Source organism: Scomber scombrus, chromosome 2 (genome assembly GCF_963691925.1).
Source record: "Scomber scombrus chromosome 2, fScoSco1.1, whole genome shotgun sequence".
NCBI classification, from domain to species: Eukaryota; Metazoa; Chordata; class Actinopteri; order Scombriformes; family Scombridae; genus Scomber; species Scomber scombrus.
In genome coordinates this window covers 4924211-4950282 of record NC_084971.1, presented here as the reverse complement: position 1 = coordinate 4950282, position 26072 = coordinate 4924211, and the positions used below count along the sequence as shown (strand labels likewise).

The window sequence follows — 26072 nt, the reverse complement described above, 5'->3', positions numbered from 1 at the left end:
AAACCACGTCTTCCCCCACTGCCCCGCCACCCCCCTGCAAGGCTCACATCTATTCTACCCATTTAAGGAAAAGCTGATGTTCACACAATTCGGGCCTAAGTGAATGCCGTTCTCGCTGCGAGCTGCTGCCGGCAGAGCTGCGGCAGCGATGCAAGCCTTCACCATTTTGTCAGCAGATGGATGGAGCAGCTCTGGGGGTGTGGGGGGTGGGCAGGAGATGAAGGGAAGAGGGTACGGGATAGAGAAGTATGAGTGACAGGTGTGTTGTGTCTTCATTTGTCAAGTCAGCCAGGTGTGTCAGCTGAGCTAGAAGGTGGGGAGAGATAAAAGGAAAGGAGAAGGGAAATAATAGGCAACATAAGGGCAAGGGAAGGAAAGGAAAAAAAGGGGAGGGAAAGGAAGTAAATGAAATGAAAGGAAATACAGGATAGGAGCGTAGAGGAAGAGAAAGGAGAGGAAAGGAGAGGAAATTAAGGACATGGAAAGCAAAGGAAAAATTAGAATAGAGTAAAGGGAAGGGGAAGAAAATAAGAAAATTAGAAAATAAAGGGCAAGGGTAGGGGAAAAGAAGAAAAAAAGAAGACACGGAATGTTAAATGCAGCAGCACTCGTGATGCAGTCAAAATAGCATTCATGTAGATTTTTAGGTTTCTCTTCTGTCATTATCCTTCAGTACTGACACACTCTGTTTCTCACTTTCTCAGTTTTACACACACACACACACACACACACAGCTTTGTCCCCCTTTCTCTCACTAGCTCCTCTCAGTGATTCGGTTACCATGGAGAAGCACATTTTTAGGCAGAAGGAGGTTGACATTATTACATGATAGAGATGGCGCTGCTTATTCTCCACACATACACACACATCTCGCCTACAGGCAGTCGCCCACGCCACACTCTTCTAGGCAAGAAGGTTTCAGAAATGGCCCACATATACATACACACACACACATTCTCACAGCACATCGCGCTTCGCAGCGTGCAGCGAGATGAACTCGAGGTGACACTAGAGTGGGCTGCCTCTGGACGGATGCTTCTGATTGGTCGGCTTAGCTGAGGGTCTGACATCAAGCTCCGGCTGGTCCGGCAGCAAGCGCTACTGAAAATACATGTGTCACACACACAAACTCTATAGGCTGGGGCTTGTGCATCTTATACACACACACACACAATTAATTCCCCCTACAATATCTTTCAGGCTATCCAGGAACACAAAGCTCAATCGTTCAATTGAAGGATTATATGTATTATATTCTTTGCGTGTATGTGTGTGTGTGTGTGTGTGTGTGTGTGTGTGTGTTTGTGTGTGGGTGCACGTGTTCTATAACTTCTTTATTGTTTACCACCCTCCCCCCATATGCAGTGTAGGCTTTAAGGCACATAGCAAACACATGGAGGCGTGCCATTAGAAAATGAGATCTGTTTTGGTTTGAGAACACACAGTGTACAATGAACAGTGGTCCCATCATGCGCTATATGATGCTCTCATTCGAGGATTAAGACTGTGGATTACAGCCTTTACTCCTCTCCACTGGCAGTGACTAGCAAAGCAACCTATATATTCTCATAGACCATGCGTTAAGGGGTTATGCCATACCCAAGGCTCAGAAAAATACTGAACTTCACATCAGGGCATTGGCAGCTTCGTAAATACCACATGGGGACAGCGAGAACTGTGATTAAATGCCGGTAGATATTGTTGGAAGTTAAAGACGACATTAAGCAAGGCTCAGTTATCTTTATCATTTCCACTGCAAAAGATTCTGCTGGCAAATGACGTAATGTCATGTTGGAATAGTCTCATACTTGGTATTGAAACATGTTGGACATTTGTATCTCAAAGTAAATGAAGAATGAACACAATTAGTCTTGGGCATATAATGTTGTTGTGGCAGTACTGACACAATACCTTACTTTAAGAAATATGAATTACATTTTTAAAAGGCACTTTTCATTTTTTACCATTTGTATGGTGTACAATAAATAATTCTTCAAATCTTGAAAATATAGCCTACAATGAGAACCTAGAATCATTTTTAAGTATTCTATGGACAGAACATGTACACCAGTTACATCCGCCAGCTGAGTGGCTAACTTCTGGTTAGGCCTCTGATAACTTGAATGAGGATAAAATATTTGAATCGTGTGACTCTTCTAGACTTTTCAAATGTTATTGGGCTGAATTGATACAGTTCTGAGCCACAGCAGTAGCAATAATAGATTATGCCAAGGATTAAAACATAAGCATGTGTTGACATGTTTTTGTAATAACTCTCACTGCCAGAAGGGGGAGGCAAACGTCCCACAATCCAGCTTTAACTGGTCAATTAAGTTACATTTTTACTGAAATAAGTCCACATTTACCTACAACAAAAGGTGCTCCTAGCGTTACATTATTTTTAAAATATCATCTATGTTGCTTGTCTTACACTTACAAACAACACCTATTTTAAATCATATATTTTTAAGTGAGTTGTTAAGTATAGAGGCTCATAGGTGTTCGGTTATGTACGTGCTTTCAACGCATTTAGCTGTTTTTCCAAGCCAACCTTTCTTAATACTTTTTGAGTACCATCCAAGATGTGTCTTTCTGATCAAATGTTTACTTTTTTGCTTGTTTAAGGCGTATTTAATTTATTAAAAGCATTGAAAACTGTATCAAATTAGAACCAGTATACAAACATCACATTAAAGAGTTAGAACTGCTCCAGTAGTTTGAAGTTTAACAGGTATCCAGATGTGAAGAATGGCATAACTGTTTCCATTTGGAGAAAATTTGAGGGGTATAATTGGTGCCCTCATTTCAGTAAATTATACAAAAAGGTAGACTATATCCCATCATACACTGGGAAGGGAGTGAGGCTGGGGGGTTGGGTCCACTGGGCTTAATCTTCAATCTGTGTAGTTGTGCCTGAGGGGGATGATGATGGAGGAGGGAGGGCTATAGGTTAGAAGTTATGAGTTGAGAGCTGGTATTGTCCACTGATGATGAGTTGTATAATGGTGAGGAGCTGAAAGGATTACTGGCCTCTGATAATCTGTGGCCCCTCGGATGAGGTAAAGAGGTGGAGAAAGACAGAGAGAGAAAGAGACTGTAGAGTGTGGCTGGGCGGCTGCCCGACAGCTGTGGGCCGTGCGGGCAGCTGATTTACTTTAGATTAGTCTGGACATGCGCCAACTAGGATTCAATCAGGCCATGATGAATGTGCTTTGGTGCGCTGAAGGCTAACTGCTAACTGCTAAACCGACTGCTAACAGTCCAACCCACTGGATGTCAAGGAGTAACATTTCGGGGTTTCCAGAGGGTCCCAGAGGTGTTGTGTTTTCAACTTGTGCCAACGTTCTGCGGTGGAATATATGGAATGACTGTTTTCCCATTTGATTTGGATTCATTCTCAGAAAAATAAACCGCTGGGATTATAAATACGGAGGGAGATAAATCCTGTTTATGTGCTGTTGAAGTGAGGTGGTATTCTGTAGCCATGGCTACATGTGAGTATCTGATCTTGTCTATGGGTTCTATTTAGATGACCAACAATCAAATGTTATTATTTCTATATTGTACATGTCTGTGATCATCAATCATCCATTGTGATAGTGCATTTTATAGAATTTTAGAGGCTACATAAAAAAATAATGTGTTTGCAAAACTTATGCACCGACTAAATGAGTGGAATTGACACAAATCCATCTGAATCACTTTTTATCCTTTCAGATGAAATCATTAAATATATATAAACAATTCAATACTATTTGGAGCTCATCTTTCCTTTCTAATATGCCACTGGATCTTATTTTTATGGTTTGTAGCCCTCTAAATTTAGATCTTTTTAATATATATCACCAACATGAGCATAATGGATCAATTTGAAAGTAATACTATTTATTAATGGGTTATAACAAATTTCACAGCCTTCAGAGCAGTGAAACATAACCTCTGAAGCCAGTTCAGTTTTTTCTTCTTTTTAATAGCAGTGCAGAACTGCGCCTTTGCTAAGCTATGTTCACAGATAATGGATATGTTGAAATGGTAAAACTGCGCAGTCTGTCATATCTGAGTGCTCTTTAATATTTGATTAGCTGGAGCAGAGGAGAGAGTCATGCAGGGGAGAGTCTGTGGAAATTCAGTTTTTTTCTTGTTTAAAAAAAAAAAAAAGAGCTTATTGCATTTATGTATATGAGCTGAAAAACGCCATATAAGGTGTTTGTAGAGGTTATTTGGGTGACAGATGCTGGATTGCCTCACAAGACTTCTTAATGTCTAGAAAGAAACTGAATTTGCACCCTAACAGTTAAACACTGCTGTAATTGTTTGGTGCTAGGATCCATGTTCAATACAATTGTGTAAATGTTGACAATACTGCAGATTTCTGTGTCACAGGCATGTCTATCCACCTTTCGTTAGGTATTCCATTCATTTAATGTCCTTACTTGATGCTGCTGAAAGCAGTTCGCCAAACACATTTTTCCTTTCAACCCCTGCAGGTAATGTGGGTATGCAACCTGTGCCGTAAGCAACAGGAGATTCTCACCAAATCAGGAGAATGGTTTTCGGGGTCAGGGGTGCGGCCTGGGAGCCTGGGCACCTCTTTGACCGACCCAGCCACGGGAGGTGAGGCCCAACGGGACAGGAAGCTACTTCGCTCCAGGTCCCAAGCCCCACCCTCCACCAATTCCAACGCAGGCCTGCCAGACGGGACACAGCCACCCCCTGGTGTCACTGCTGCCAAGGGTGCTGACACCATGCCTGGCTCCCGCTCCCAAAGTGAACCACCCAGAGAAAAGTAAGACATCATGATAGTATGAACTCAAATTCTGTGATGTATTCCCACTTTACACTGCCATTAGAGCATGTTTTATCAGTGTAACTGATGTCTTTTTTTCAGTAACATAAAGGGAACTGGAGGGCTGGAGAATAGGAGCTATGGTTTTTCTTTACTGAGAAACAAAGGAGTGCTACAAGGCTTGAGACCCATTTTTGTATGGTATATTGGCTAAAGCTCTTGTTGTTTTTTAATCCCTGGGGTAAAAAAAGAATAGATCTGGTCTGTTCTAGCTTAACCAGTGTAAAAGCTAGGTCACAGGTTTTAGACTTGAGAGGTCTTTCATTTAGTCCATTTTGCTTTCATTTGATGGATGAGTTAGATAAGAATTCCTCTTTGTCTTGTCTACAATTTTTAATCTGTTCATATAAAAATGATTGAGCAAATATACAAAAGAACGTTTATAGTACAGGCTATTCCTGAACAAATTCTCAGCACATTTTTCTTATTACAAATACCAATATTACTCACCTGTTGTAATATAATGATGCACCTGTGCTTATATCTGTGTCTATAGACTATACGGTATAATGAATCCCTTTCTCATCCAGGAAAAGGCCAGTTTCCCTCCATGAACAAAATGGTAAGGGAGGCATGGGGCGCGGTAGTGGGCGGAGGCCTGCTGGGAAGTTGCCTTCTCAGTCATCCCTGGATGAGCGGGTAGGCCCCGCCGACCGAGGAGAGAGACGGTTAGGAGATGGCCGGAGACTGGAGAAGATCCATTCTCAGGACTATGAGGATGGGGAGGAGAATTTGGGTCGTTTAGAAACACACCGCAGACGCCAAGATGATGAGGAACAGAGAGAGCGCCAGCGCCGTGAGGAGGAGTTCCAGAATCGTTACCGTAGTGACCCCAACCTTGCCCGATACCCAGTTAAACCGCAGAAGGAGGAGCAGGAGATGCGCATGCATGCTAAAGTTTCCAAGGTCCGTCATGAACGACGACACAGTGATCTAGCGATCAATGAGGTTGGACTAGGGCCTGGCGAAGGAGGTGCAGGGGAGGTACCTGAAAACCGACTGGCCAGGAGAGGTGGAGGTGGGGAGGGAGACCGCAAGGCCGTCTTGGAGAACCACCAAGCTTACTCTGTGGATAGGACCGTGGGGGTTGGAGGGGGACCTCCCCCTGTAGGTGGTGTGAGATCAGGGCCCCAACCTGGGGGACCAGTGCCTCCAGATTGGGGCCCGAACAAGGGCCGCCTAGAGCCCGGTACAACACGGACACCAAGGGACAAAGGTGGGGATAACCTGCTGAGGAAGGACTCTCAAAGCTCAGACCAGTCGGAATCTTTGCGGCCACCCCCTCCACGGTCATACAAGAGCAAACGCGGAGTCAACAAGAGGCAGATGTCCATCAGCAGCTCAGAGGAGGAGGGCGGCTCCACGCCCGAGTACACCAGCTGTGAGGACGTGGACATGGAAAGCGTCAGCGAGAAAGGTCAGTCAGACAGATGTGTTCACTCCAGTAGCTTACTAAACTAAATATATCGGAACTTACATACCTTGCAATGTTTGCTTTCATCAGTTTCCTTACATTAGATATTTTTCCTGAGTAATACTCACTTTTATTTGCTAAAACTACATTTGAAGTCTTACCTGTCATGTTCTACTCTCCAAAAACTTGGTCATGTGCTGCAGCAGCTCTCATCTAGTTCACATGCTCATCCTTAATCTCCACATATGATCCTTTAGCTGAATCACAAGAGCTCTCTGCATTTGTTGCATTCTCATCATTGTCAAGATGACGTTCAGATTATACCTGTATCACCTGCTTTATGCCCAGTGCAGTGTGGGCAGGATTAGAGTCAGAACAGTAATAGGTTTGATGGCTAATTGTAACCCGACCTGCCGCTGATATCCTGCGAGATAGAAAGATCCTGACTAAATAATTGGACAAATGATTGGAAACATTTTCTTTTACCCAGGAAAGAACTGCCAAATGAATTATGGGTTAATTCAATACTCAGACAAGTACAATAAGAACACCTCTCAGTATGGTCATATATTCCTAGTCTTGGCATCTAAAATAGCCTTGGTAGGAGATACTGAAAAAAATGTAAGCGAGACATATTTGAGCTCATAAGATTATTCTAATACCGACACTTTCTAATTTTGGACTGTAAAACTATACGATGAGTGATATGATGAAGCACCCACCTAGTATGCATTACTATCCCTGCATGTCATCTACACCTCTGTGCTGTGGCTAAACCCTGCTGCTCTCAGGACAGTTCTCATTTATTTGGAGAGTCCCTGTGATTTAGGCCAGCAGATTTGTAGAATTAGGTCAGTGGCTCTCTTGCTACGTAATGCTTCGCAAACAGCCAGCTGCACCAGCCAACCATGAACCACCAGCTGAAATCAATGCCTGGTTGTGGTCGCCTGCTACCTGGTCACTTCTGGCTCCTCACTACCTCTGTTTTTCACAGCTCACCACCGGTAGAATTAATGCTAGGCTATGCTAAAATAAGCCACGTTGGGGGGTCTGAGTTTTAGAGGAGGCAGTAGGTAGAGTTAGCTAGGCTCTATCAGCTTAACTCTCTCACTGGTCACAGAAGGGGCCTGTTCCAGATGTTTTAATCCAGATTACTATAACTCAGGGAATGGTAATGGGTAGATGGTGTGGATTGGGATTATTAGCTGTTTTAAACACTCTTTAGCTAGCTGGGCCCTGAAATAGGATGTCTTCTTTGACTCTAACTGGAGTATGAACCCAGTTTTGCAGGATATTGTATGTATGTTGTATATATTTATCCCTACATACTGTAGATGCATCAGATTAAACTGGTGAATAAAGTCGCATAGGGTCAAGGTTTCTTTTTCTGTTTTTAGAAGAAAATGCATGTTGTGACATTACTTGAAGTCTAGACTTTGGTTATGCTTTGGTGTTAGAAGATGGTCTTTATTTTGCTGCAAGTTTATGAGATTCAATATATGAGCTATACGTGCTGCAATTAAAGTGCCACAGTGACAAGTAATAGTATGAAGACCTCACAATTAAATGACTGGTGCAGATGGTGATGATGCTCAGTTATAACGGTGCGCCGCCCAACTTCTCAAAGCGGTCGCAGGCAGTCTCAACCCAATAGTCCCAGTGATTGCCCCATTGGACTTTATTTAAGCCAGTTAAAGTTAAAAAATGAGGTAATAAATAAGTGCACCCAATAACAAAGCTGTGATGAGATAAGTAAAAAAGAGTAAAAGTACTTCTACGCCATGTGGTATACAATAATAACTCATTGTGAGGTTGAATACCTTTTTTGACTTGGGCATTATGTTGTAAATGTTAGTGTTATTTTTATTCAGTCAGTCAACTATATTTGACAAGTGAATGGGTTTTACAATAAATGGATTTAATGCAGCATACATGAATTGAGGTTTGATGTTATGCGTGCACATTGCTTGGATTACAAGCTTTGACATTTAAATACCCATCATAAAACTGACGTGATGTATACGAGGATGTTATGTAATTTTCATGCACAAACAGTCGATTCTCCTCAAGATTACTGTAAAACAGTGTTTATATTGTGGTTTCACATTCTGCCAAATAAACTGCACCCCTCCATATATATATCAGTGAATCTTTCAGAATGGGGCTTTAATGACACAGCAGTTTTGAGTCAGTGTTTGAAGTAAAATGGAAGCAGGGACTGATTCAGAGTAATTGGGTTACTTCCGTGGTGTAAAGAAAAACAATAAAGTGGTAATGGTTTTGAGGAAATGGAAGGGGAAGTCTTTTGTTGGGGATGACACTTGGTCCCAGTTTCATTCACTATTGTGTGTAGTCTGCCTGTATGAAATATTCCTGCATTTACCAGAATTACTTTAACATTCCACAAAGAATGATACAGTACAGCTTTTTGATTCAGTGTGCATGGAAAATGTGTTGTCTGCCTTTTCAGCAATGTTATACATCGGTGCAAATGTGACGTCTGATGCTCAGAACTGATGTTTTTATTTTTTTTCTGCTATCAATCTTTTTTGGAGTAAATCTTACAGTAGTCTTGAGTCTCTGACTCAGTCTCTGGGGTTAATAAAACTCAAAAGTTAAGAGTACATTGAAAATACATACTCGGTGGATGATGGTAGGCAGTTATCTTAATAACTTTTCAGGTAGGAAAAAATGACATCAGGCAGGTACAAAGTATCAAACAACACAAATGACTCCAACCAAGGAAAATCTCTTCCAGTTTCAAGTCAATAAAAACCATGCAGAATCAAAGATGGTGCAGGATTTCTTCCCTCTTCACAGTAAGCTATATTGCAACAATACTACTGTTAAGAACAGCAGTCTCACTCTTACAGTACAATATATCTTCCATTTACTTTAATGCCAAATTATCCTCATCAAGAACTATAATGTTTGCAAAAGATTCTCTCTTATTCACACATGAATGCAGAGTGACATTTACTGCTACTTTATGGCACAAGAGTGTGTGCACTGACAAAAAAATCATTTTGCATGCAATGAATGAATGAAAACATTTGCTAACACAAGCCTTTCAATTTTTCCAAGATACAAACCATGACCTTTGGTCTGTCATGATCCCCACCTGTTGATTTTTATGGTGTTGTTTATTTTACTTTTCTGTCTTTGTGAGGCACACACCAATGTTGTGTGAAGGTGTTTAAGTTGATTTGATTTATTTTCTTAGTCTAGCTTGATATCATAATTCATATACCTGGTTTAGTTTGGTTTGCTTAGAATAAATTCAACTCAGAACTCAGTTGTGTTATATCATAAATTACGTTAAAACCGAAGACAAAAGCTTACACCAAATTAGCACATGTTGGTATTGAGGCATTATTGAGGTTATGTGGAGGAGGAGGGTTGATGGGAGTTCAATATCATGTGATGTAGAAATTTCTCTATATATGAAGTTAGAGGCTGTGTGTGGGATTTTGTGCATTTTTGTGCCAGCAATTGGTGAAGTAGCAGATGGAGCAGTGGAGGAGGACACACACACACACACACACGCGCGCATGCACGCACGCTAGTATGCACACACAAACAGTATTTATCAAGAACAATACTACGTTAATACCTGCAAAGAGCTGATGCTTTGATGTAGCATCATTTAGAAGAGCAGCCCAGATTTTGTAATCTGTTCATCCTCCAAAAACCAAAAATGCCTGTTCAGCAGTTCAAAGTGTGGAGTCAACATTTATCCTCTCAAGCATTCCCAGTGGACTTTCAGATTTCCAATTAGCAGCACTACAGTCATGTCTACTCAGACTTTTCTGACTTTCACCATCTTCATCACCCATGGTCTTATTGGCTAACCTATCGGACAGAGCAGTCATTTTCGATTTGGTTTTCAGTGAATATTGATGCAAATGTTTTTTGACAAACAGCAGTGGATGTTCTTTTTTTTGCTCCTTTCACTTTCTTCCTGTTTTCCTTTGCCATAAAATCTAGTTGAATCAGTGGCCTCACTCTGTGCCAGGCACACACATTTCACTTACCTTAGCAGTGAAGTTCCTCAAAGTCCCCAGAGGACCTTTAAATCCCTGTCTGTCATCATCATGCTGTTGTTTTATTCCTGAGGTGGAATAGTGGCCATGAATCTCGCAGGCTGTTCTGGTCAGATGCTGGGCCAGTTACTATAACTTCCTGTACTCGAGCCGACCATCTGTCAGCGTTAATGAGAGCTGGGATACACTGACAGTCACTGGTGTCTCTTCCCCTGGCCAGGCTCTTGCATGAGTTTGTGACAAGCCAGCTTGAAGCAAAGTGACTTGCTATGACTATAAATGAAGTTGTTTTTTTCCTTTTTTCATATCGGCTCATTGCCTTTTCTCAATACACTTAGTCTATAACTTTTATTTCTTTATGGCTCTTTTACTTTCAACTATGTAGAAGTCTTGTGTACACATATTATGTATGTGAGTAAATTCCATTACATCATAGAAATTTATAGATAGAATTTTATTGTTTCAGAAATGTATTTTTAAATTTGCATAAATTCCTTAAATACAACCCGTTCCTTTGTTATTATGTTAATGTATTAATAATAGATTTTTTTTTTTTGGTCATTCAACAATCCCCAAGTCCCATCCAAACTCTCCTGCATGGGACATAAAAGAAAAGGTTCTGGAAGTATAAATACGAAAAATTAAGGAAAATAATAGAAATAAACAACAATGATGGATAAAAACAGTAATTGTTGATGAGTAAGTAGCAAATCCTATTCTATCTCACCATGAACAAACAGTGTTAGAAGTAGCTGAATATATCCAAGGAGTCCATGTGACATACGTTCCAGTAGAGTTGAGCCAGTGTTTTAGTGTCAAAGTTTGTGGAGATGTCCATCATCAAGCAATAAGCTGCTTGGCTTCGGACATAGCAGTCAGCCCTGAGGGACAATCTCATACAATGTGTATCAAAATGTTCAGTGTGTGAGGAGGGCAAGATGAACAGTTAGGGAAGATAGACCAATGAAATGTCTTATCCAGGATGCCACAGATAGTAGTTTCTATGACAAAACTTAAAACAAATGAATTGATGATTGGGATGTGACACCCTGACAACATTGCCTGACAACAAGCTGTTTCCCAATCTTTCTCTTGTCTCATTAGAGACATATCTTACTCAGTCTTTCATCAGAGTAGACATTTTTCCAAGACCCAATTATAATCATAACACTATTGAATCACAGACTTACTACCATACTACCATTACTCTTAGATGGCATTGGAACCATTTGTATTCTATTCTTTCAACCTACACAAATACTTCAGTCCTGTTTTATGGTAATAAACAGAAAAACATTTCAATTTTGCTCCCATTGACCTCCCAGGCTCCTCCTTGCAGAACAGAAAGTCCTCTGAAATGTTCTCTTCTCACGGATAGTGAACCAAAACAATCAAATTGCTCACAGGAACACAATCTATCCAATAGCTGTGACTCAATGTCTCTCAATTCAGAGAGGTACAGCTCTCAGTGTATTAGCTGCCTTTGTCCTAAGGTGTACTTGTTTTATTGCGCAGCTTGGGGCAAGCAATTTATAGCAATTTATTTCCAGTGATTCTCAAAGTGGGGTCCGCAGACCTTAGAGCATGATATGAGTTTATTGTACATACGGTAACTATTTTCCTTCAATCTTTCTCTGTCTCCCTGCAGGTGACTGGGATTGTCATCCACTAGATCCTACAGTGTGGCATGTAAGTTTCAACAAAACATGACAGATCCACAGTTTTTGTATTATGCCCTGATCATCAATTCACATACACCTACCTGTAGCTCTCACATGCAAAACATGAAAGAAAGACTGAGCCAACAGCAATCATGTGCCACTCCAGGTCGTCCTTACTTCTGTCTCTGCCTCATAACTCTACTCACTATCTCCTGCCCTTGTAGCATCCAGTTACATGGCAGCCATCCAAAGAGGGCGATCACCTGATCGGGCGCATCACTCTAAGCAAGAGGTCTGCCATGCCCCGAGAAGCTGGCTCCCTCCTCGGCCTAAAAGTAAGCAGGAAATCATTTACATTAAGACATGTGTCAAACCAAACCTATAAATAATTAGTTTGTCTGTTTTAGATTTAGTGGAATACTACATGAGGAGAATTGACAGTGAAAACAAATAATGTTAGGAATTCCTAATGTCTCCTAAAGCTATGTTCTATTGAGAGATATTGTATGCTGAAGAGTTTTCCAAGACACCAAAATGTCATTATCCCTGCTAACGTGCACCTCTTTTTCTTTCCATTCTCCTGTCTCACCTTTGTGTGCAGGTGGTAGGAGGGAAGATGACAGAGACAGGGAGACTTGGGGCCTTCATCACCAAAGTCAAGAAAGGCAGCCTAGCAGATGTCGTGGGACACCTACGAGCAGGTGTGAATCCCTTCAACATATTGTTTCTATGCAGATGATGCTGTAGTACTTTGTGTATATACTAGCTAATAACAGTATAATGATGAAGCTGACTTTTAATGTCGAACTGAAATGATATACACTACCGGTCAAAAGTTTTAGAACACCCCAATTTTTCCAGTTTTTTATTGAAAATTATGCAGTTTAATGTCTCATTGTACTCTGAAATGAAAGCATAGAACAAATAAACAATTGAGATTAAAAAAGAAATCATGGAATCAGTTTATAAACGAAAATATATTCTAAACTTTTGACTCATCAAAGTAGCCACCTTTGTCAGATATAACAGCTGAACACACTCGTGGCATTCTTTCTACAATGGAAATCAAATATTCTACAGAAAGTTATTCCCAACTCAAGAACTGAGGAACCATCCTTTCACCTACTCGACGGCGTATAAAAATCCTGCATGATGAACCGAAGATTTCAAATTTTGATTCATCAGTCCATAACACCTTCTTCCAGTCTTCAGTAGTCCATTGGTGGTGTTTCATGGCCCAGGCAAGCCTCTTCTTCTTATTCTGACGTCTATATGAAGTTAGACTCATATAGACGTCAGTTCGACCTGTCAAACCTGCAACTGGAAGTGTTCTCTTCACAGTTGAAACTGAGACTTGCTTACTATGACCACTATTAAGCTGTGCTTGAAGCTGTTGTCCTGTGAGCCGCCTATCATGCAAGCTGTTGACTCTCAGAAACTTGTCTTCTGATTTGTTGTGACTTTGGGTCTGCCAGACCTCTTCCTTTCAGAGTTTCCCCCTGTTTCTGAGTTCTTTTTTGATGGGGAAAGGAAACTGTACTCACTGACACCTTGACTTTCTTTGCAATGTCTCTGTAGGAAACCCCTACATTTTTAAGTTTTATGATGGTCTGTCTCTCTTCTATTGTTAATTGCCTTTTTCTTGCCATTTTTATAGCAACACACTACTTTCTGCAGTACAATACTGTTCAAATAGTGCTCACAAGGGTATGGTACCACAGTGTGTTCCAACACTGCTTTTATGCAGACAGAGGGGGTTGTAAGTAATCAAGAAGAGTTGGGACATCTGTAGGAATTTGTAGCACCAACTTTCAAGGCTTGATCAACCTCCATTGCTGCAGAACAGCTTTAAGTTGTTAACCCATTTCTTGTTCCCTGAAAAGGGCCATTTTTTATAATTCTGAAATGTACATTATTTTTTAGTTTTGGGTAACCTTACCTTTTTTTTTTTAACCTCTGGCAGTTCACCACTTACCTTTGTACTATTTCGAGCTATTCATTGGACTTGAACTGCTTGATTTTCAATAAAAAACTGGAAAAATTGGGGTGTTCTAAAACTTTTGACCGGTAGTGTATATTTTGTACACAAGGATTTTAAATGTAGTTAATTTTTTACAGTGATATGTCTGGCTACAGTATTGCTATCTAGGTGGCATGAATTTGAAGAACTGACTGACAATGCCAGTATCAGTAATACGATTGGTGCAATGTCTTTGCGGTTGGACACAAAAGATAGTTCATAATATCCTTTATCTCTTCACAATATTAAACATTATGGAGGATCCACTGTGCTTTTAAGTTTGTATTCCACATGGAAAGAGGAAGCTAGCAACCAGCCAATCAGAGGAGAGAACAGTTTCTCTTCATTTTAACCTAGTTGATAACGTTTGCCATTTGACGTTACTTTTATTCACACGATATCAACACAAACTGAGTCATCAATTTCAGTGCTGTCTTCTGGGAATCTGCCTTTATATTGACAAGCCAAGCAAACCAACTTCCACGTCCCACGTGGAATGTCGACTTTCTGAGTTGAAGCTATTTAGCCTAGCAGTGCTTTTTTTTTTTTTTTTTTAAATAAAGTGGATTGGATTGGAGCATAGTTTGTTAGCTTCCACTTTCCAAGTGAAATCAAATTTCAGACCAGGAAAGTCCTCCAAAATGTTGAATGTTGTAAAGGCTAGATGACTTAAATCACTTAACCTGAATACACTTGTTAGAAAAGTGGGAAAACATTTCACATCTACGTTCATAGCTTATGTGGCTTCCATGCTCAGTTGCAATGGAAAAGACCCAAAGAGAAACATGAAGCTAAGAAGCTAAGAAGCGGTTTCCATAAACACAATTTTAACCTCTTATGAAAGAAAAATATTCTACCTAGCTGCTGTATCTATAGTTTATATTTCCATACACAAAACAGTGAGGAGAATTCAAATGTCAGTTTGACTTTAAGAAGTATAATTCTTGGAGAGCACTTTCTTTACTTTAGTCTTTGTCAGCAGATACAATAATGATCCTCAGGCTATCACCATGTATGTTGGCCTTCTTGATTGCAGGTGACGAGGTTTTGCAGTGGAATGGGAAGTCGTTGCCAGGAGCAACCAAGAAAGAAGTGTACAACATTATCCTTGAATCCAAGGCTGAGCCTCAAGTGGAGATTGTTGTTTCAAGACCTATCGGGTAAGATAAACATATGTAATAATTATCATGAAAAGTACCTGAGTGATGGCTTTAATTTTCTTTCTGACAGATACTTTCGATATGTCTCCTTCCTTTATCTAAAAGCTCTATCAACCGAATAATGTCCAAAAACTTCTTGAGAAAAGTGTATAGAGCATATCAGTAAGTAGCGTTGATTTGGTTGGGTGGAACCCCCTCCCCTCATGCCTTCCCCAAAATCCTTGGCATCCAAGACAAATATCCCTCATTCCAGTTATCCTTTTTCTCCTTTTCTACCCACTATGTTTAATATGTAAATGTGCATTTGATTGACTGCTTGCTCTTCTACCATTTAACTGTTGGTTGACATGAGCCTGCTACCCATTCATTTTTCAAAGATGAATGTTCACTGAAGTCCTGATTCTGTCTGTATATGTCATGTTGCTTGTTGTATGTATAGTCAATTTCAGGTTCATCAATTATCTTTTGTTTTTCACAGAGACATCCCAAGAATCCCAGAGTCATCCCACCCTCCTCTAGAATCTAGTAAGTGGTTATATGGGCAGCTTTATTGCCAATATACTCTATGTTATTACCAGGGTTTATTGTCTATGTAAGTAGCTTCTGGAGAGAAACGAGAGACTCTAGACTTGACGTAATGCTTCTTCTTCCTAATCTCGGTAGTTCCTTTTCTAATGGTTTATAACAACATCTGTTGTGCGTTCCATTTTTCAGCAGGCTCCAGTTCCTTCGAGTCACAGAAAATGGACCGTCCCTCTATATCAGTAATGTCCCCTACTAGCCCCGGGACCCTCAGAGACCTTCCTGTGGTATTGCCTGGACAGCTCTCTGTGAGTACCTGGAAGAGAATGGAGAAGGGGCAAGGGGATGCATTGGAGATTTGGGGATGAAGTGCTGTATATAACCCCTTTGTTGATGTGTATAGATGTGAATAGAGGTTCATTTGCTTCACAAATTGTTACAGGTGAAACTGTGGTACGACAAAGTGGGCCATCAGTTGATCGTCAACGTCCTTCAAGCCATAGACCTGCCACCCCGACCAGACGGACGACCTCGGAACCCCTATGTCAAGATGTACTTCCTGCCTGATAGAAGGTGAGATCACTGTTGGTCCCTTTCATGAGTACCACTTCATGGAGAGCATCTTCATTACCATAAATGTACCACTATCCATCCTTGCCATTAAAAAGAAATACTGTCTTTAGGATTATGTTGAGAGACGTGCTTCCCTCTCATAATCTTAACTCTTCTCACTCCTGTTCTAGTGATAAGAGTAAACGACGGACTAAAACAGTGAAGAAGAGCGCCGAGCCCAAGTGGAACCAGACCTTCTTATATTCCCACGTTCACAGACGGGACTTCCGAGAACGCATGCTAGAGATCACTGTCTGGGACCAGCCCAGGGTCCAGGAGGAGGAAAGCGAATTTCTGGGCGAGGTGGGCGACACACCATGTCCAAACACTATTTTCGCACTGGTCTAATGACACCAAAAGGCCTAAGAGATTTTAAAAACACATGACTTAAACCATAGATAATGTGTCTACCATCACCCTCTTTGTGGTCTCTCAGATCCTGATAGAGTTGGAGACCGCCTTGCTGGACGACATTCCTCATTGGTATAAACTCCAGACGCATGACGTGTCCTCTATACCTCTGCCACAGCCTTCTCCGTACCTCCCACGCAGACATGTCCATGGAGACAGCCCCAGCAAGAAACTACAGAGTATGTCCTTCTATACACAGTATATGTACATAAATTATATGTATATATATATATATATATATGTGTGTGTTCTGTGAACCTACATTAAGTTTGAGTGTGTAGTTACTAACTTTTTCCTTTACTGAGCTTTCTATTTTTCGTCTCTCAGTGCGGGAGACGGATGCACAGAACCTCTCGACCTTACCCTCTCCTGTGTGTGTGTGTTATGTGTACGTGTGTGTGCGTGTGCAGGGTCTCATCGCATCATTGATACAGAGTTTGATGATGGTTTGATAGTAACTAAAGGTGGGTGGGGGGCATGGTTACTGAGCATTTCCTTGTAGTAGCCTGTAGGCGTCCAGCACTGGGTGAGAGAGCATCTTCTTGCATCCTCCTTCCAACTGTTTTCCCCCAAACCTTCCAACCTCCTTTTGGCTCCACTGTATGTTTTAGAACTAATTGCACCCAAATTGAAATAATTAATCTTTGCTGTATCAGCAGCAACTCATCATATTGCTACTGCTGCTGATTTCGAATTGCAGTATTGTGGTGCACAGCCTTTATACTGCTGCTGTTTAGCAGTGTACTGTATTTCACTGAGGCTGCAGTGAACAGTTTCTCCTCTTCTGCTGGGCCGTAGAAACACTTCAAGCACTGAGTGCATGTAAGACTGTAGAGCTACAGTAGTTCACACCATTCCACTAAGTCTCCTGCCATTCTCCTGCATGTGTCTAGTCCTGCCCCGATCTCGCTGACTTCACTGAAAGGACACAATGTACAGTAGAAGCTAAATTTGTGTATTATCTGGCAAGTAGAGTCACTACAACTGCTTTGTTGTTTGACTGTTTCTGCTGTGGCTTCATTTCCTGTCAGTAAAAGGTAGGCCTGCCTGTTTTAAGATATTAATGGATTTTTGTAGTTCATTTTCGCCTTTTTAAATGCCAGATGATTGAGGATAGCCTCATGAGTGTCAGAAAGTATACACAATCAGGAAATGATTAGATTTTTTTGATACTGTAAATAGATAAAGATAGTAGGTGCTGGTTTCAGAAGTATTTTTCCCCAGTGTGAATTCTCCATTTCCAGAAACTTCCACATTTTGCCAAACAGGCATACATATAATCATATGTCATGATGAGTGGTTCAAAATATAATACTGTTAATATTCTGTAACACTTATGAACCTCTGCTGCTGTTGCTATGGACAAACAGGTCAATCACAGGGTGTCAGACGTAGAGAATCAGAGCTGTAGTGAATTCAAAACCAAATAAATTAATATCTTTACCCAGAATCTGAAACTGAATTGTGGTAAATTCAGCGTCAGAGTCGTAAGAGTTTGATGCCCATCCAGGCCTGGGAATAATTCCAAATGCTGTTTCATATGGAGAAGATTAACATTGCTTTTACTTTAGAGCTCTGGACACCTAAAATAACTTTTTCACAAAACCATGCCATATCTGATTGATGAGTTTTGTAATGCGGAGGGCCAAAAATGTCGTAAAATCATCTATCTATCCACACCTTTTTCACATTTTTGAGTCATGAACATACCTGTAGCAAGAATATCAACCTTAGTAATGCTTTTGTTGTTTGATCTTTACCGTTTCATATCTTTCCTATTTTCCACACCACCTTCTTTGCCTCTGCAATGGTTAAATATCCCTGAGTTAAAAGTCTGATCTCTCTTCTCATCTGGCACTCCATGTAGGTTAAACCATTTTTTTAAGGCTGCAGGTCTGACAAGAAACATTGCGGAAACAGTCAGCTACTCAGGATAGCTCATATGACTGGCTAACCTGTTTGCTAGCTGGTCATTTGCCTGTAAAACATCCTGACGTGATGTTCTACAGCCTGTAAGAGAATGGCATCTGTAGTGGTAGTTAGTAGTACAACGCTCACAACTGGTGCATCCTTATCAAAGAGCACACGACTAATGCCTATATGTATATGCGTGTGTGTGTGTGTGTGTCAATTTTGCTTTTTTGCCCTTGTGTGTATGTGTACGCAGATGCAGAGCGTAACTCGAGGGAGAGAGAGCGAGGCAGTACTCTGGCTGTGCCCGAGCAGCAGCGAACCGTCCAGCACCGCTCCCGCTCGGTGTCTCCTCACAGAGAAGACTCCTGCAGGGCGAGGTCACGACCCGCACACGTGCCCATGCAAAGGTCAGCATCGCCTGGCAGCACTACCTGATGATGAACTGTCATCGGAGAGTGTGTTGTCTGTGGTGACAATATACCAGCAGTCAGTCAGTATCAAGTACAACATAGTTTATAAGCGCCATACGATCAATAAATGATTACTTTTAATGATCTCAGTGCTGTTTACAGGTAATTTAACATCAGACAATTTTGCTTATTCATCAGCAGAAAAAAGGATGTGTGGTCAGTGTGAGTGTTCATGGTATTGTGTTATACTACTATTATACTATACAATACTATTATGTGTGTCAGGGAATCAGAGCAGCTTGTTAACATGTGTTTAAGCTTTTTAATATTACTGCTTTATGGCTAAATCATGACCAAAGCTACAAATCTTTGCTTATGGCTGTTAGTGTGACAATGTTATTAATTCAATCTGACAGCTAGAAATATGTTAACGTCACTGCGATTATCATCCTGACATATTAACATGTTTAGCTTTGGGTCACCATTGTTAAACTATGTGAGTTGGAACTTGAACAACCCTGAGATGATACACCCCTGATTTAAATGCACAGGATTGTCAGACGTAATTCAACCGACAACATTAATTCACTATTTTTCTACGTAGTATCTATTTATTTATTCTTCCATGTCACACACATCACACATGTGTTGCTTTTGCTGAATTTCATTGTCCATCAGTGAAATATCCTGCAGAGATAATAATAATAATAATAATACAAATACATTTTATTTCTACAGCATACAACATAAAATTAACAGAATTTTTTTTTTTTTTAAATGGACAGACTGGCCCATCATGATTTTTTCTTTATTGCAAGAGTACAAAAACCTACAAAACAAAAACGATACGTACAAAACATACAAACAATATTAACATGTGAGAAAAAAAATATTTATAGTCAATTGTTAAGATATCACAGTATAGAGTCTATACTGTGATATCTTAACAATTGACTATAAATATTTTTTTCTGCGAATTTATTACTGTGTCTATACTATAGTAAAAACTTGATCATTGCTGTCCAATACCAGAGAATTATCAAAGACTAATTATTTTTTACCACAGTTTTTCCCAAAAAACTGTCATTTTGTACAGGTGTGTTCCCTGTAGGTCACATAATTCTAATTACATTCTCATTCTTGGATTGCCCAAAATACAAACTCTAAATAAAGATATTTTTTTACTGATTCCTAACTATGTCATACTTTTTATTGCTTCCATCAGGAGTCTGGATGAGATCCACCAGAACCGCCCCCACTCCCACTCCCCCTCCCCCTCCCGCTACCACGACTCCCACTTGGAGCATCAGCGCTCCGGTGACTCGGACTACGAGTACTCTGAGGACAGGTAACCTGTTATTGGGGTCTCTGGAGAGGGACAAGGGGAATGAGGCTGTGTTTAAGTTAAAAAAAAATAAAAATATGACAAAGAACAAGATGCACACACATTGGCTCAGTGCTCCTTGTAGTTCCTTCAGTAGGCTATTTAGTGAGCACTTGACTCTTGTTTTGGTTGATAAGTGTGCATAATGTGCTTTTAAAAAAAAAACTAATGTCTACTAATACTACTAACAGTGTGAAACTAGTGATTGCAACATACTAAGTTTGTTGTATCATTCTGTATTTTTTGAATGCAGACTTGACTTGAAATCTCAGAATTATGATTTCCTGGTTTCTCTCATTCATAAATTCACTTACCTGTCTGAGTTGCCATCCTCTTCTGTTGTGTTTTCTCGGGTTTTTTTTCATTTGTTCACCCATCGTCATGGCAATGACAGTGAGGTCCTGGAGATGCACAGGTCTATCCGGGGCGGGAGTGCCGAGTGCCTGCACACAAACAGGTAAAAAGAAAAAAAAAAAACCTAAAAAAAACAAAAAAAAGACAACAACTACCATTCCGCTTTATTTTAATACTATGTGTCATTTTATCATCATTTCCATCCTCACTATACTTTAACAACTTCATTTTAACACACTTATCGTTGGTGTTCTCAATGCAAACGCAGTCTGTCGATGATCTTGAATGTATTGTACGTACTGTAGCCGTGTATGTCTGCTTTTTCACAACTGCATGAACACAAATATCGTGTCACATCAGCGTCAAGTAGTCGCACACTCATAAATTCATGTCCGACTCAAAGGCATTCTCTATTGTCTCATAAAAAACACACACGATCACTCTGTGAGGGGATTAGAGAAGCGCTCGGTGGCTGACCTCAAAGAAGGCAAAGCTCTTTTTGATTAATTCCTTTTATTTTTTTGCATTTGATGTGGTGTCTCTCAGCAGTTGTATACTTTTCCCACCTTGTTTTTTTTGTTTTTTTTCCCCCCTTGTCTGGCTTTACGTGCATGATCTGCACCCACACGACCAGGGGCGTAGGTAGATACAGCAACACACTCCCCCCCAAAATGCCCCTGTTAGTAAACGGTATCCATAAAGACATTTACAGGTAAGCCTTTAGCGTGAAAGGCAATCCTCGTGTACCACTTTTTCTGTTTCCCGTCCAGCTTTCCCAGACTCACTTGTGGAGTTGGTGGGCCATTTTGTTGCGCCAGTGTTCGACGCAATAAATGTCCACGTGTGTCTCACACCACTGTGCTGCTTGTGCTTGCTATGGTCAGAGTGTGTGCTTAGTTGCTTTGTCATGGTGCTGCTTTAACTAATTTAATAGTATGTGTTGCTTTTTCCCTTCTGTACTGTATCTTTGAGTCCTTAAAGAAACATACCTTTCCTTTCACATGTTGTAGCCCATTAAATACAAATCACACATATGTCTATATATCAATATAGACTTTTAACGTCACTCTCTGACATTTGCCAAGACAGATGTTTGTTTCAAGACTGAATAGCAATTAGATGGACTATCATGAAATTTGCCACAGACATTCATTTTCCCCACGTGATTAAAAAAATCACTAAAAAAATGATTTGAAAAAACTCATCTGTCCTTGTGTGTTTAGTGCTAATTAGCATGCTAGCACGCAGCTAATGCTGAACATGGCAAACATAACCGCTTAACATCACCATATTAGCCCTTTAAATGTGACCATGTTAGCATGCTGATGTTAGCATTTAGCTCAACGCACCACTGTGGCCAAATACAGCCAAACAGAGCTGCTGGCATAAATGTAGACACTTAAGGAGAGCTACAACATCTGGATAACAGTTGTTTAATGTCTTCTGTGGCTTTAAAGGAGGCTACGCATTTATGACTAAAAGCCTAAAACTAGAAGATATAGTTTGCTTGACCCATATTTGAGACCAAAAGTCAGGATATCTTTACCCATGCTGCGCCATATTTGACTATAAAAGTGCAATACTAAATCACTGCAGTACCCTCTATAACTCAGTGGTTAATAACGCCTGCCTGGTAATCAGTCTAAAACTTATGCAGTAATGTAAAGAATCTGTGAGTTGCAGTTAATGAGCTCATCATGTAAAACTAATGTTGTCTCTTAACATCAGCTGTTGTGTATAATTTGCACCAGATCACTCAGAGTACATTTACACGTAGAATACACATCCATTCTCTTTTCGCTACCTCTGTAGCAGCATTAAAAACACATAATCATCTGTCAGATTTACTGTAATATCTCATCCCTCGCCACATGACCACCAGACAGATAAGCAATATCCTCCATTTCTCTTTGTTCTGCTTTAATCCATCCTGTGGCACTCCTATACATTTGATAGATGTAGCTCGGGTTTTCTCGTCACTTGCAGTCTCGACGGCTTTAGATCTTTAGATTGTGTTATATAATGTGCATTACATGTAATCTCCCCATATGCGTGTGTGTGGGGGGGGGGTCAATCCACAGGGAGAGCAGGAGGAACTCTCTCTATACTCTTACATAATGAATTCCTCGCTGTGATGTCACAGCAGAATGCAATTCATCTAGTGTGTTCATTTAGTCCGGGTGGTGTTTCCGGTGATCACCACCACCACCATCCACAGCTTTAATGTAGACTGTGAACAGGGAGTTGAGGAAGGAAACCATATTTTATGTTGCACCATAATATAAATGTTGCTTCTTTGCCTCCTGATCATTATGCATGAAGCTTTGTGCCCCCTCCCGTCCTCCTCCCCCTCCCCCTCCCCCTCCACCTTCACCTACTTTGTCTCTGCTTATTTCTGTCAGCTGCATGTGTCATTTTTCTTTTTCCTTTGCCTTCCTTTTTTGCACGCGGGTCTACTCCCGCCTATCGTGGGCGGGGCTCTGGCGTACAGCTCCACCCTTCCCGCATGCCTAAAGAGCAAGCCGCCCCACAGGCAAGAAGGGGGCGGCACCATGCCTCGTAGCATCCTTACACACCGTGTGCTCAGGTTCACTGATGAGGTCACGGTTAGGTAAGCACACACCCACTTCACGCACCTCCTCTTCCTCCCCCTCATCCTTCCCTTCGCCCCCCGACACATTCTCTTTCCTCCTTTTTTTTTTTTTTTTTTTTTTTCGGGTGACAACGCACCACAGAGGCTTAAGCATGTACTGGCAAACGCAGAGCATTAAACAACCACTAAACTCCTAAGCCCTCGTTGCATCCGTGCGAGGCATTTGGCCTGGAAACATTATTTGCAATGTCATGCGATGGCACGCAGCCAACCATCTGTTGAAAGCAACTGTTGTCACAGAGCAGCATGACGTCACACACCACAAACATACAGCTGTGAGCATATGCAGCTGAGAGTACAGTGAGCGCCGGCTGCTCTCCTCTCCTCACTCATTCACTTTCCCCTCAATACACACTTGCAAGCAGTCCCCTTTTCCACTTAGACCTGGTTCCCATGGCAACCCACCAACCTTCCATTTGAGTGGTCTCACAGTGTATGGCCGCGAGGAATGACTGGCTATGATAAATGGAGATACAGCATCAGAGCCATTACATGTTACTGCACTGTCTGATGGCCTTCCTTATTCTCTCTTTGTCTCTCCCTCTTTCTCTCCATCTACTCCTGCCTCTCTTTTTTCACATTACCTCTCATATAATCCTTCTTTTTCGGACTTTATCTGTTTTTTCTTTTATCCGCTTCCCACTCGCTACCTTTTTTTTTTTGTTCTCATTTTCTCACATTCTAAACCATCTCTCCTTCCCGTCATCGTCTGTCCTTGTACATCATGTCTCCATCTCTGTTTCTACCCTTCTTTACCTCTCTCTGCTGCCACGCTGTGGCGGTGCAGCGACCTGCAGCCATCGTTGGACAGAGTGAGGAGTGCCAGCACCACTTGTCTGAGACCAGACACCAACTTTCACTCTCCTGACAGAGACAGGTATTAAAAAAAAAAAGGAACAAAAAGAAGAAAACATGCCTGTGTGCACACCAACTCACATTCATTCACACATGTTAAATGGATCAAGTGAATGTTATTGCACATTTGCACACATTATGACATTATTATAACTTATTATAAAAATGCATACAGAAACAATAATCATAGACACTTGAAGTTGTCTTCACAGAATGTAAAGCAGTATTTTTCTGGACTGATGATTAAATGATTCAACATTTTTGGGTTTAGGATGCTGCATGTCTTCACCCCCAGTTCATGTCATGTGTCTCATCCACACATAAAATAACATAAAACACCTACCTGCTGTTTAAAATGTGCACTCTCTGAAACAGATACTACTACTAATGATAATAATAATAATAATAATACAGTTAACCCTTACATACTGTTCATATTCTGACTCATAATTAGTCTCTACACCAATTCAAATTCATAAATTCCCCATCTGTCATTAACAAATGTTTAATTAATCTGTAATTAAGCTGTCAGACAGCGAAAAGATATATCTATTTATTTATGGGCAACAATTACATTTAAAATCACTATTTTATGGTCCAGGAGAACATTTTTATAGAATATGAAGAATGTAACAACATGTTTGGTGATTTTTGGATGGATTTTTTCGGGATAAACACAGGTTAAATATATTCAAAAATGTGTCTCACCTGCACAAAAATTTTAAAAAGATGCATTTTATGTCCATTTTTGTATACTGTGGGTCACATTAGGAGAAGTGCAGCAAAAAGAAATGTGTATATGGTGTTTTTACAGCTCTCAAATGTAAAAATGGGTCTAATTTGAACCTGAACACTATATAAGGGTTAATTTGTACTTCACTTTTCATGTATATTGGAACTCAAAGTGCTATAGTATTAATAACAGAACACACACATTAAGGAAAATAGTATTAAGAGTTAACCTGAAATAGAAAGACTACCTGAATAGAAAGGTCTTTTTTTAAGAAGAGTCTGGGGTCTGTGCTGCCCTTAGATGTTTAGGATGGCTGTGGTGCAGCAGAGAGCAGAAGGCTCAATCCCCTATGGTGTGGAGCTTAGTACTGGAGGACTGAAGAAGTAAGCTGCTAGCAGATCTGAGGGTGTGGGTAGAGGTTTGTGGTGTGATCAGGTTCTGCAGGTAGGGAATAGACAAGACTTCAATAGCAGTAGTCAGTCCTGAAGGAGACAGAGAAACAGTGCAATTAAAAGAGATTCGGTGTTATATATTGAATTCTGGTGTGACGTGCCAACAAGGAGAGCTTCAGTTTTGCTGCTGTTTAACTTGAGGAAATTTAAATGTAACGGAAAGAAAGGACATTAGAGAGTGAATGCTGTTGACCTTGGATCTGAAGCTTGAAGCTGTTACTCTTCTGTAGCCTGGGGAGGGGGGGAGGGGGGGGGGTGTAATTGTGGCTTCAGGAGATGATTTATAGTGGAGAAAAGAGAGCTGCTCAGTCTGTCTTTAATTTCAAAGACAGAAAATAAGCCAGCACTGTATACTCCACCAGCAGAGGCAGTCTGAATAATGACAGACAAGGTTATAGAGCCTACACATGTACATAAAGTGCACATGACGTGTATTTTGAGAAATATGGAGAGTAAGATGAGAAGCCAAAATGTATTCCCACAATGTCAAACTAGTTCCAGCATATTTACATGCTCACAGCAGACATTCTGGCTTGTTGAAGCAGGAAAAGCACAGGTATGAATAATAACATTATGACGATGGCCCCATTCTATTAAAGGACAGGTTCGCAATTTTTCAAGTCCATCT

General features: G+C 40.7%; 1 protein-coding gene across 1 annotated transcript in view; it reads left to right on the top strand.

Annotated features, from left to right (window-relative positions):
• The window catches only part of rims1b (regulating synaptic membrane exocytosis 1b), a 71140-nt gene that overhangs the window by 31579 nt on the left and 13489 nt on the right, over positions 1–26072 (top strand). The window contains exons 5-21 of the mRNA XM_062440539.1: positions 4488–4786; positions 5377–6263; positions 11952–11992; positions 12189–12299; positions 12566–12665; positions 15021–15144; positions 15623–15669; positions 15859–15974; positions 16109–16239; positions 16410–16581; positions 16715–16868; positions 17100–17153; positions 18857–19010; positions 20239–20361; positions 20792–20854; positions 21386–21463; positions 24192–24281. Of these exons, the coding sequence (XP_062296523.1) occupies positions 4488–4786; positions 5377–6263; positions 11952–11992; positions 12189–12299; positions 12566–12665; positions 15021–15144; positions 15623–15669; positions 15859–15974; positions 16109–16239; positions 16410–16581; positions 16715–16868; positions 17100–17153; positions 18857–19010; positions 20239–20361; positions 20792–20854; positions 21386–21463; positions 24192–24281 (2744 nt within the window). The remainder of the gene's footprint in view (positions 1–4487; positions 4787–5376; positions 6264–11951; positions 11993–12188; positions 12300–12565; positions 12666–15020; positions 15145–15622; positions 15670–15858; positions 15975–16108; positions 16240–16409; positions 16582–16714; positions 16869–17099; positions 17154–18856; positions 19011–20238; positions 20362–20791; positions 20855–21385; positions 21464–24191; positions 24282–26072) is intronic.